General features: G+C 50.5%; 1 protein-coding gene across 1 annotated transcript; it reads left to right on the top strand.

The window, feature by feature from the left end:
- The first annotated feature begins 7,199 nt into the window (after window positions 1-7,199).
- Amer3 (APC membrane recruitment protein 3) lies at window positions 7,200-9,563 on the top strand. The gene has a single exon (XM_028775354.1). It carries the CDS (start codon window positions 7,200-7,202, stop codon window positions 9,561-9,563), a length of 2,364 nt encoding a protein of 787 aa, XP_028631187.1.
- Window positions 9,564-11,288: the final 1,725 nt, after the last annotated feature.

Raw genomic sequence — 11,288 nt, forward strand, 5'->3', positions numbered from 1 at the left:
ATTCCGAGTCTTCAGTAGGACTGCTAGAGAGGCTGTGTGTGACATCGTCTTTTGGAGAGAGCTGGAGTCTGCGGGCCCTGGACCTTCGGGATGCAGGAGGGCAGGGCACCCACACCTGTAGTCTCCGGGTATACAGGAACTCTCAGACTGGGGACCACAGGGGTTTAGGCATGCAAAACCCACAGCATTATGGGAGCAGCTAGGTGGGCAGAGGGAGAGAACTAGAACAAAGCCAGCGATTCTGGGTGGCGGCGGCGCAGTGGCGGCTGAGTCCCCTCGCTCCTCCGCTGCTCCGCAGCGTCCTCCGGTCCCCGCCCTCCCAAGCGCGGCGGAGCCGAGGCTGGCGGTGCGCGCGGGTGCCCGGAGGCCCGCCCCCCACGGCGGCGCGGAACCTGGAGCTGGCCGTGGTGCTGACGCGAGGCTCGGGCGCGCACTCGCTGCCTGGCTCGGGCACGGCCGCGCCCTGCGACACTCCCCAGCCCCGGCGGTAAGTGGCTGAGGCCCCGAGAGGCTGCGTTGGTCCCTGCCTCGCTGGTCCTCATCGGGAACTAGGGGGGACCGACCGGGGAATGTTTGAGTGCGCTTTTTGTGATGGGTGGGAGAGTGAAGGGGCCCTATATGGGCACTCCCTCCACTCCGCGGCGCCCAGAGAGGATGCGCGGGGCCTGGGACTGAGCGCAATGACTGGGTTAGGTTTGGGTTAGGGAATGCAAGGAACCCTGTCACCTCCACGAGGGGTCTGGGAAAGAATGAGCAAGATAGTGGTCAATCTGTCCATTTGGCAGGGCTCCCTCAGAGGACGTGGACCAGGACCTCCACCCATAGGGCCCATTGTCTCCCCAGTGTGGGAGTGGGTGGTTCTCACTGCAGATTCTATTTCTGCTTTATTACCATCCCCACCCCCACCCCAGAACACGAGAGCTTTTTCATCTCACTTGGGCCTTCACCACACCAGCAACAAGGCACACTGCCACAGAGACAAACTACTGCCCCCTAGCCTCCGCTACCTCACCCCAACCCCAGTGAAGTCATCGGGCAAAGTACCTCACCTAGGGCTGCTCTTCTTTAAATCTGACACCTCTTCGTAGTTAACAGCCTGCTATGACTTGCCAGGATTTTTTTTTTTTTTTTGAGGGGAGGGCGTGCATTTCAAATGCTGAAACTACTGGCTGTGTGGTCACTTGAGGGCTTGGTTTTCTTCTTAATTCCACTCAATAAGATCTTTTTTTTTCCATACTAAAAGAAAAGAAAATCCTAGCTAGCTGATCTAAAATTAGTCATTACATGGGAAAATAGAGGGGGTCACTTCATGAAATATTCATTTTGTAGTAAACTCTTGTCCTGGTGTGCCGAGTGGCAGAAAGAGACGTGAAAATCTCTGTGATCATCTTTTTGCTGACCTCTGGTATAGTTTCTGATTCACACGCCCCCCTCCCCCGCGGCGCCCCCTGGAGCCTCCTCTCGTGTCCCAGTTTTCCACTTTCACCTGTAGCTCCTCATACTCCTTCCGGGGATCTTAGGTCAGATACAGCCTCCTGGCTGATCTCCTGGCCTGTTCCACTTGCTTGTTCAGTCATCACCGCATATCCGTGTTTAGACATTTAAATGTCTCTTTTCCTTGTCCGTGTGGCCTTTTGCAGGGTGTGTCCACTGTCTAGAATATGCTTCCTGTATGTCCTGGCTGAAGGTCTTCTGCTGTCCTTTAGGTTTTCACATCCCTAAAAGAGACCGGATTAAATAAATGTGCTGCATGGGTTCTGATCTCGTGGAATGTGAGGGTTCGTCTTAGAGATGAGAGGCTGCCTGGTGTAGTTGGGGCCTGTCTTAGAAAATCATTGACATAAATTGGATGTGTAGAATTAAAGTCTCCATGCCAGCATCTTTTTTAGGAATCTGAAATGCATGGAATCTCATCAAATGAAATATATGCTCAAGGTGCTTCAAACATATGAAACACTTGATTTAAACATGTAATGTCATCTTTAACTGACAGCTAGAGTTGGAGATCTGAGCCTTAGAGACTTTCCATGGAGATTGGGAAGATAACTTAGTCAGTAAAGAACTTGCTATGGGGGCCTCTCAGATGACTTGGTGGGTTAAAAACACCTGCTGCTAAGCCTGATGATCTGAGTGGGATTCTTAGCATCCACACAGTGGAAGGAGGGATCAGACCATTCCAGCTTGTCTTCTGACCTCACATGCATGATGGTTCCTTAGTGCATGCAGGCACACACGCACGCACACAAACCGTAATAAAATTTTTGTTAAAATTTCGAGCGAGTCTGAAAAACTGGTTTCAGTCCCCAGGAGCCACATAAAAATCCAGCCACATCTAAACTTAGGGAGACAGGTGGATCCTGGAGGCTCGCTGTCTAGTCAGCCTAGCTTGCTTGGCAAGCTCCAGGTCCCAGTGAGGGACTTTTTCAAAAGCAGAGTGGATGATGGTTCCTGAGGAATGAATGACACTGGAAGTTGACTTCTGATCTCCATGCCCACAGATATCACACACACACACACACACACACACACACACACACACACACACCACACATACACACATGCACACATATGCAGAATACACATGCATACACACACACTCATGCCTGCACACACACACATACACAATTCACACATATACTCATGCACATATACACACATAGATACACACACACACACACACACACACACGCACGCGCGCACACTCGATAGTATATACAATTGTCTACTACAGTTAAAGTCCTGGGCTTTGTAAACCTTTAAATCTTGTTCTAGAGTGACAGCAAGAATAAAATATTAAATAAAATATTAAATAAAGAATAAAGAATAAAATAAAATATCAGCAGTCACTGATATTTTACTAGAATAAAATATCAATGATGGCTGAGCTCTTCAGGCCGCAAGGGAGGTACCACCTACTTCCTTTGGAAAGAGAGATAGAGACGCAGCATGTGTTGGGGGAAGGACCTATCATGAGTTTCCTTCCACTGACTGACAGGCTGTTAGCCACAGGGCTATATAACAGAGTGTGCATTTTTCCGACTGGGAAGTTAGATACATTTAGCCTCTGCCCCCAGGCAGTGCTGGTTTCCTATCTGGCTGTTCACATAAATCCCTCTCTGCTTCTGAAAGCTCTTGTGGATGGTGACTGCTCAGCCAGCTTCCTATCAGGCAGAAGGCTCACATTTCCAAAGAGAAAGGCTGGATAAAGTAACAGGATATATTTCCAAAGACACAGGCTGTATTAGACATTTTGATGTGAAAACTGATTGAAGTGACAGGTTGCTGCCTAGTCCTGAGGTCTCCAGTGTGTTGTCTTGAAGTCTGCTACTTGGCCTTATTACATGCAGTAATAGACTGCTCGGGCAGTCTTGGCTGTATCACTATAACGGAGTCCAGTCCTTTGTATCATCATCCTGGGAGGGTCACACTCTAAGTTCAGAATGGAATGAACTCTCTACCCTTTCCTGATTTTTAGCTCGCGTGACCACTCTGAGGATTGGAAATGGGATCTCTTTTTTTCTGAAAGAGATCTCTGTCCAAACAGTTTAATTCTGACAGGTGCAAAATTTTGCATACAGTGAAATAATTTTTATTATGTCTGGATGAAACTTCCAGGGCTACAGTAACTAAAATATGCTCCCCAAACACTGAAACACATGAGTAAACTAGATATCTTGTAATGAATATCACCTTTAAAATCATACTGCCTTCAATTATAATTTTTTCTAAATTATAAAAATTATAATTTTAATAATTTGTGTTAGGCTTGCAACCTAAAGTCTTTCCCTTCGTTGTGTTTTCCGGAATTCCCAGTGAGATCACATTTACTGATCTGTTTTTAGGTTTCTCGCAAAAGAGAGTTCTAGTGGGATGTGGTAGCGTATAACCTGTCATCCTGGCACTCTAGAAGCTGAGGCAGGAGAATGAAGAATTCAAGGCTAGCCTGGGCTACTAAGTGATGTGGGATTGAAGGAGGGAGGTAGAGATCTTGACCATTAGTCCACGGGTTCAAGTCTCAGCTTTACCACCAATAGGTCAGTTTACTGGCTTTTCTGAAGTTGAAACCTTAAAAAAGAGTTCTTTCACATTCTAATTATGTGTATGCATGAGCATGTGCATGTATGTACAGGTACCTGAAGAGGAGAGGAGACAGGATCATACCTGCACTCCCATCTCCCAGAGCTGGGAGTTATAGGTGATTGTGAACTCTCTAGCGTGGGTGCTAGGAACTGAACTCTGGTCTCCTGAGGGAGCTATACTTTGTAAAGTGAGGATTGCAGTAGTTTGTCCCTTATAAGCTTATGAGCCAAGCTTTCTGCTTGGTTAGGTGCGTGTCAGCAATGCTCAAGTTGAGTCCCTTGCCACCAGACCCTGCATAATAAGTACTCTGCCATGTGCATTAAAGCCCAGCAAACCTGTAAAGGAATGTGTGGGGTGGAATGTTCTGAGTATAAATCTGCAGGTTCAGGGTGGAAAAGGCTTGGGCCCTTGCCATCTTCCAATAAGCTGAACAGCAACCATGATGCCTGAGGCACTGTGCCCATTCATCTCCCAGTAGGCTGAAAAGCTACCATGACACCCAAGGCACTGTGCCCAAGAGCTAGTGTATTGTAACTAAAGGAGCCAACAGGGGGAGAGCCAAGCCTCTCCTGAGCAATTCAGACTCCTTGTCTTGTCCCCCAGCCAAAAGTCCCAGATGTCACTTGGAGAGGAGAAAATGCTACCCACAGGTGCAAGCAGGTGGCAGGAGCTCAGTCAGCTTGCCCATGAGTGCCTGTGATGCTGGCTTTGCCAGCAGAGCTAGGGCAGGCCCCTGGCCACTTGAAGCTGCGCTTGGGGGGTGGGGGTGGGGGGGAATCTGGCCAGCCCTGACTGCCAGATGGCTTTCATGCTGCCATCTAGAGGCAACCAGGAGGCTTCTTTGGGGGCAGCTTATAGGGCTGAATATCTGCTGGCCTTGAAGGTGCTGCAGCCCCTCTCACAGGTTGAGGCTGGGATGAACAAAGACAGGGGAGGAGGACAGAGCAGTCCCAGAGAGTGGCAAACCTCAGCCTTAGCATCTCTAGTCAGAAGGACAGAGACCGACCTTCAGGCCACAGACAGAGAGACTTTCTGCTGGGACTGGGGAAAGAGCTCAGAAGGTTCTCTAGCCATGCGCTGGTTTGACATTCCTCCTGGGGTCCTCAGGCTCTACACATTTAGAGCATCTAGAACATGCCACACAAGTAGCGTGTTCTAAACTAGATCCTTCTCCCACAACCCAGCCCTTTGGTCTCCAGTGTCTGGACTCCCATCCTGCCCTCTTTTTATGTGGCCACTGAAGCCTGACGTTTTTCCTGTTGGAAGACCCCGTGACTCCACTTCTAAAACAGCATGCCCCTTACTCCAGCCTCAGCCTCTTTGGTCAGCCTCTTACCTTTCCGTTCTCCACATCGATTCTGCAAGGCTAGCCTCCTTAATGTCCCTGCTCCCACATACTCACCAGAAGACTCAAGAGCTTCTGTGAACCTGGGATACAGCCAGGTAAGGCCCAGCTATGACAGAACAGTCACTAGCACATTCACCACCCAACACCCCTCTGATTCCCAAAGCTGACTGTAGCATCTTCCACAATGAACCCAGCCTGGTCATCAGAAACCATCTCTAGATGGACTCCAGGCAGTATCTGTCAGTGACAGCTGCCCGCCTTTCTGGTCCATGATATTCTGTGGCATGTATCATGCCTTGCTGCCATGAGATTCCCTCCTCCCCTGGCTCATGCTTTGCAAACTCTGTGAGATTCTTGGCTGCCCCCTGCTTGAGAGCCTCGGTACAGACTGAGTCTTACTTTGCCCAGCAGATGCCTGGCCCTCCCACGATGGTCCACTGCTCCATACCTGGGAAGCGGCCTACTTAATTGAATCCTCCACACCACATACTCAGAAGGCTGAGATATTCCTCCTGAGGATGTGGTAAGAGTAGGTGCTATGTGATTTTTTCTTGGGGAGAGCCAAGCAAACATCTGTTTGCCCCATTAGAGCCCTAAAGGCAGACTAAATAAATTATTCCACTGTAGCTTCATTTTCGGACCAGTGCCTTTATGGGGCAACTTATAATAGCGTAGGTAAGGTGTCACTTTCAGGAGTGGCAGTGACTCCAAAGCTGTTTGCACAACTCGCAGGCAGCCCAGCTAGTTATCATTGTTACTGCTTGTATAACCTGGAGTGTGTGTGTATGTGTGTGTGTGACCTTGTGAATCTTGTAAACTTCAGGATATTGCAGGATTTGTTTACTTCCTGTGGGTTAAGGAGCCTCCCCTCACTGCCTAGGAGAGAGTGTTTCAGTTGGGAAGAAATAGCTATATGACAGAGAGAGGTAGTATTGTTGAATTCCTGGGTCTGGAAATGGGAACCTGAATTGACTGGAGAGCCCAGAGAGTGCTTGGGCAACTTGAAGATGTAAAAGGCAGTGTTCTGCTTCCCTTTCCTCTTTCCCTCTCCATGGAGAACCCACTGGGACTAAATCACAGGAGTCCAGCAAGACGTGTGAGCAAGGGTGGGCTGGCCTTTCAGAGCCCACAGACTTTAGGATTTTGCACGTGGCATTGGTTTCCTTTCTTTAAAAAAAAAAATGATTTACTTATTTTATGTATGTGAGGATGATGTCCTGTTGCTTGACCCACCACAAGAGGGCATCGGATCCCATTGCAGATGGTTGTGAGCCACCGTGTGGTTGCTGGGAATTGAACTCAGGACCTCTGGAAGAGCAGTCAGTGCTCTTAACTGCTGAGCCCCTGGCTCCAGCCACTGGCTTCCTTTCTTGTTGCAGTAATAATATACCTGCCAACAGCAACTTAAGAATGGGTCTGTTTTGGCTTATTGTTTGGAGGGATGGTGAGGAAGGCTTGGTGCCAGGAGCAAGAGGCTGCTTCTGGTCACATTGTATCTGCCGTCAATAAGCAGAAAGAGTCGACTGCTACGTCTCAGTGTGTCCATCCCTTTTTTCCATTGAGTCTGGGACCTCAGCCCATGATATGCTCTCCAAATTCAGGGTGCACCTTTCCATCTCAAATGACTCAATCTTAAAACATGTCTCACAGACACACCAAAAGAAGTGTTTTCATGATGATTCTAAATCCAGTCAAGCTGACTGTAAGCAGCAACCATCACAGATACTATGTGCCCTCTGCTTTCTTCCACAGTGGCAAGAAGACTTTCAACATGGAGCTGAGGAGAGGAAAGACCTTCATCAAATCTAGTGTGCAGATTTCCCATGAGAAACTCATAGACTCGCCAGCCAAGGAGGACCCAGACACTTGGTCACTGTCATTGGGAGAGCAGCAGCGAACCTATGGTGAGAAGAGCTCCCAAACAAGTCCCTGTGCCCAAGGGTATGGCAGGTGCCCCAACAAAGAAGTACTATCTGATCCTGAAGGGGGTCCCGTGCCCCTCTGTGGAACCACCTTCAAGTTGGTGCGCAAGAGCAAGACTCATGACAATGTTCCAGGGGCTGTGAAGATGGCAGCCCCCACAGGACAAATGGTAGGTAGCACAAGCTTCTCAGAGACCCCAGGAGGTCAGCGTATGATTGACTACCGCCACTTTGTCCCCCAGATGCCCTTCGTGCCAGCAGTGGCCAAGAGCATCCCAAGAAAAAGGATTTCCCTGAAAAGATCCAAGAAGTGCTTTCGAAACCTATTTCACATGCGCAGAAGCAAGACTGAGAACTTGGCTGCACTCTCAGCCAAGGGGAAGAACCTCTCGCCGCCCGGGGTCTCAGCGCAGCAAGGCAAGCCCTTCCTTTCCATGGGTGAGGGGCTGGGGCTGGACAGCTTATGCCAGGACCTGTCTGACAGTGAGTTTCTACATGACTCACCTTTTGACCTCTGCAGCGCCCTGTGTGAGGATGTGGCCTCACTGAAAAGCTTCGATTCACTTACAGGTTGTGGGGAGATCTTTGCAGATGGGAGCTCGGTGCCATCTGTGGAACTGAAGGACGGCCCAGAGAGCCCAGCCCATTCACCTCAGGCTCTGGACAGCAAAACTCCCTGTGGCCCCTCCCAGGGTAGTATGGAACAGCTAATGTCACCTGCCCAGAATGAAGCATCAGACTTCACCAAGTTCTGGGACAGTGTGAATCGCTCCGTGCAGCAGCAGCAGCGTGCCCTGATGGGCCCATGGTTGATGAGTCCCCAGGGAACAGAAACAGACCACCCCAGGCTAGACACATCTGGGTTAGCTGAACTGCCCCTGTTCCCTTGCAGGGGTCCCCCCAGCGGCTCCAAAGCCAGCTCCATAGACACAGGTACCCCTAAAAGTGAACAGCCAGAATCTGTGTCCACAAGCGATGAAGGTTACTATGACTCCTTCTCTCCAGGCCTTGAGGAAGAGAAGAAGGAAGCTGCGAGCCCAGGCACGCCTGCAGCCGCTTTCCCCAGGGACAGCTACAGCGGAGACGCCCTCTATGAACTCTTCTATGACCCCAGCGAGGCCCCTGTTGGCCCAATCCTGGATGATGACTGTGTGTCTGAGAGTCTCTCGGGGCCTGCCCTGGGGACCCCGTTGTCTATGTGTAGCTTCCGCGTGGGAGCCGATGAGAACCTGGCCCCAGCGCCAGGCCCTGACTTACTCAGCCAGGGCTTCCTAAAGAGTACCTGGAAGGGCAAGGAATGTTTGCTGAAGCTCTGTGACACAGAACTTGCCATTACCATGGGCATTGTCAACTGGCTGCGCAGAACGCCACCGGCCGCTGCTCCTACCCCTGCATCTACCCCTGCCCCTACCCCTGCCCTTGTCCTTAGGGAGCCCGCTGCCCCACCCGACCCCCATAGAGTCCTCAGAGGAGGATCCGTGGAAATGAAAGGCAGGGAAGACCAGGCCTTAGATATGGGTAAGGCCACGGTGTGCTTTCCACCCAGCAGGCAGGAGCCCTGGGCACATTCAGGAACCAAAGACTTGCTTGTTACAGAGCATGAGGTCCAAGAGGAGCCTGCTAGGGGTATTAATACCCGATCTAAGGCTAGCTCTCTAGAGGAAGGAACACAAAACTTCTCTGAAGGTCAGGCCTCCTCTGAAGCTACCACGACAGCAAGCATTTCCACAAGTAGCAAAGCCGTAGACTCTGCCACCTGTCTCAGCTCTCAGAAGGAACTTGGGATACCTGGAAACCTGAGGTGTTCTCAAGGCCCCTTAAGACCAGAGCACGGAGGAAGTGCTCTTGATCCAGGGCCCATGCTTGTAGGCTGTGTGACCCATGTGGCAGCCCGGCAAATCTACCCAGATAACCATTCTCCCAGACAGGATAAGGGCAATGGGCTCTTCTGGAAGCCTCAGGCTTGGGGTCCCAACACTGTGCAAAAGAAACCCATAAGCAGCAAACCCAATGAAGCAGCCGCCTGTGGTCTCTCCTCCTCAGCCAGCACACAAGACCTGAGATGTCATGACCTTTTCCTGGACCTGAACCAGCTCAAGTTGGAACCCTCCAGGCTAGGTACCCAAGCCTGTGCCTCTGTGGACAGCCAACCTCAGCAGCTCTGCCCCAGGGCTCCAGAGGAAGTGTCACATAGGGGTTCTGTGGGGTCCTGAGCCACTCTGGGCCCCTGGTGCCCAGCCTCTGTGGCTATTGTCCAGACATCCTGCGGCTCTCTTTGAACAGTGAACAGTGGTAAATCACTCCTTCCCTTGGGCCACAAAATGTTGCTACGGCGTTCTGACCTGACATGAACTTCTTGTGGATAACCGGAAGTGTGGACTTAACCGGAAGTGCAGATTTACAAGCTGGCCGTGGTTCAGACTCACCTACGGGATGGGCTCGTCCTCTTCAGAAGCTGCACATGCATGACCTCATTCAGGAGAATCAAGGGCCAGAATCTTCATCTTTATTTTTTTCTGGTGTGATGATTGTGTTTGGGGTAGAGATGGTCGAGCTCGGGCTTGTGGGGACGGGGAATAAGGGATCAGATTAGGGGATCCTTGCCTGAGCCTAAGGCTAAAGACTGCTGGGAGCTGTACACGCTTAGCTGCCCCTCATGCCACAAAGACAGTCGACGGCCAGAAAGCAGGTCATGTAAATGAAGACAGGGGTAACCCATTCAACTGTTTGCGGTATAGGAAAAGAGAGAGTCACAGCTCAGGAGGCAGAAAAACCTCACGGGGTTGAGTTCACAAAGACCCACTGGCTGCATCCAAGCCTACTCTTTACCCAGGATAGGAGACTGCAACACACTGCAGTGCCACAGTGCTTCTTTTGGGAACAACAAGGACCATCCTTATCTCGGCCAGAGCCTGGAGCCTCAAGCATGGTATGTGTGCACAGCTTTGCCAGGGCCGAGCAGACCCTGCCTAATCAGTGGGTTCTGTCATGGGTGATTCTGTGCACTTCCTTCAGCGTGTTCTCTGAGGCGTTGGTTGAGAAAACGCCCACTGCTTTCCCCACTTCTGCCATTCTGACTTGGAGTTGCAAAGGCCTGTCTTCTGCCCTTCCCCTCCCCTACCGTGGCCATCTCTCCTCCAGGGAGCTCTCTGAATGAAGCTGTACTCACCACCCCTAACCCCAAATCAACACATGCACCAAACCCAGACATTCAGCATCAGGAAAAGACCTGCTGGATGCTGTCCCCAGGAAGAGTAGGCATCTCTTCTGACCCAGCATGAGGGCAGGGATGAACATGAGGGCCTATCCTCACTGCCAAGGATTTGATTCTACCTCAGCAAAATAAATAAATAAATAAATAAATAAATAAATAACACAGCGGCATTCAGAGGATGAGGCAGGTAGCTGTAAAATTTGTCACCAGGACCGTATGTAGTCAGGCTGCTAGAGAGGCCACACTTCATACAGAGTTTCTGTGGAGAGGTACAGGAATTCCAGGCAAGCACTGATAGCACATGTTCAGGCCATGAGTGCTTCATTTCGGGCTAGAAAGTCTCTTGTGACCATTGGCATCAACAGCTCTCTAAGGCGGCTTGCTGTGTGCAACATGAGGGCTATAGGTTAAAAACAGACATCAAGGTTGTGGCCCTGTGGACCTGGACACAGGGAAGCACAGGGCCATTCACTGTGGAAGACACATCTTCTCCTAGGACCCAGACCCCACCATGACATCATAGTGACATCACTGAGCCTGGCTCTGAATAAATGACAGAAGAACATTTTGCATGACCCCTACATCAGTCTGAGGTAAACTACGCTCATTTTCAGACCTGGGAGCCAGGCACAGCTTGTGTAACCTTACTGTGGACATACACACGGTAGTGTGTACAGATAGGAGGGTTCAGATCTCTTCCAAATCTTACTACAAAGGCTCTGCT

The sequence above is a fragment of the Grammomys surdaster genome, unplaced genomic scaffold (genome assembly GCF_004785775.1).
Source record: "Grammomys surdaster isolate TR1022 unplaced genomic scaffold, NIH_TR_1.0 255, whole genome shotgun sequence".
NCBI lineage: Eukaryota > Metazoa > Chordata > Mammalia > Rodentia > Muridae > Grammomys > Grammomys surdaster.

Coding starts and splice junctions, on each gene's coding strand:
- Amer3 (XM_028775354.1), top strand. CDS start 7,200: ATGGAGCTGAGGAGAGGAAAGACCTTCATCAAATCTAGTGTGCAGATT.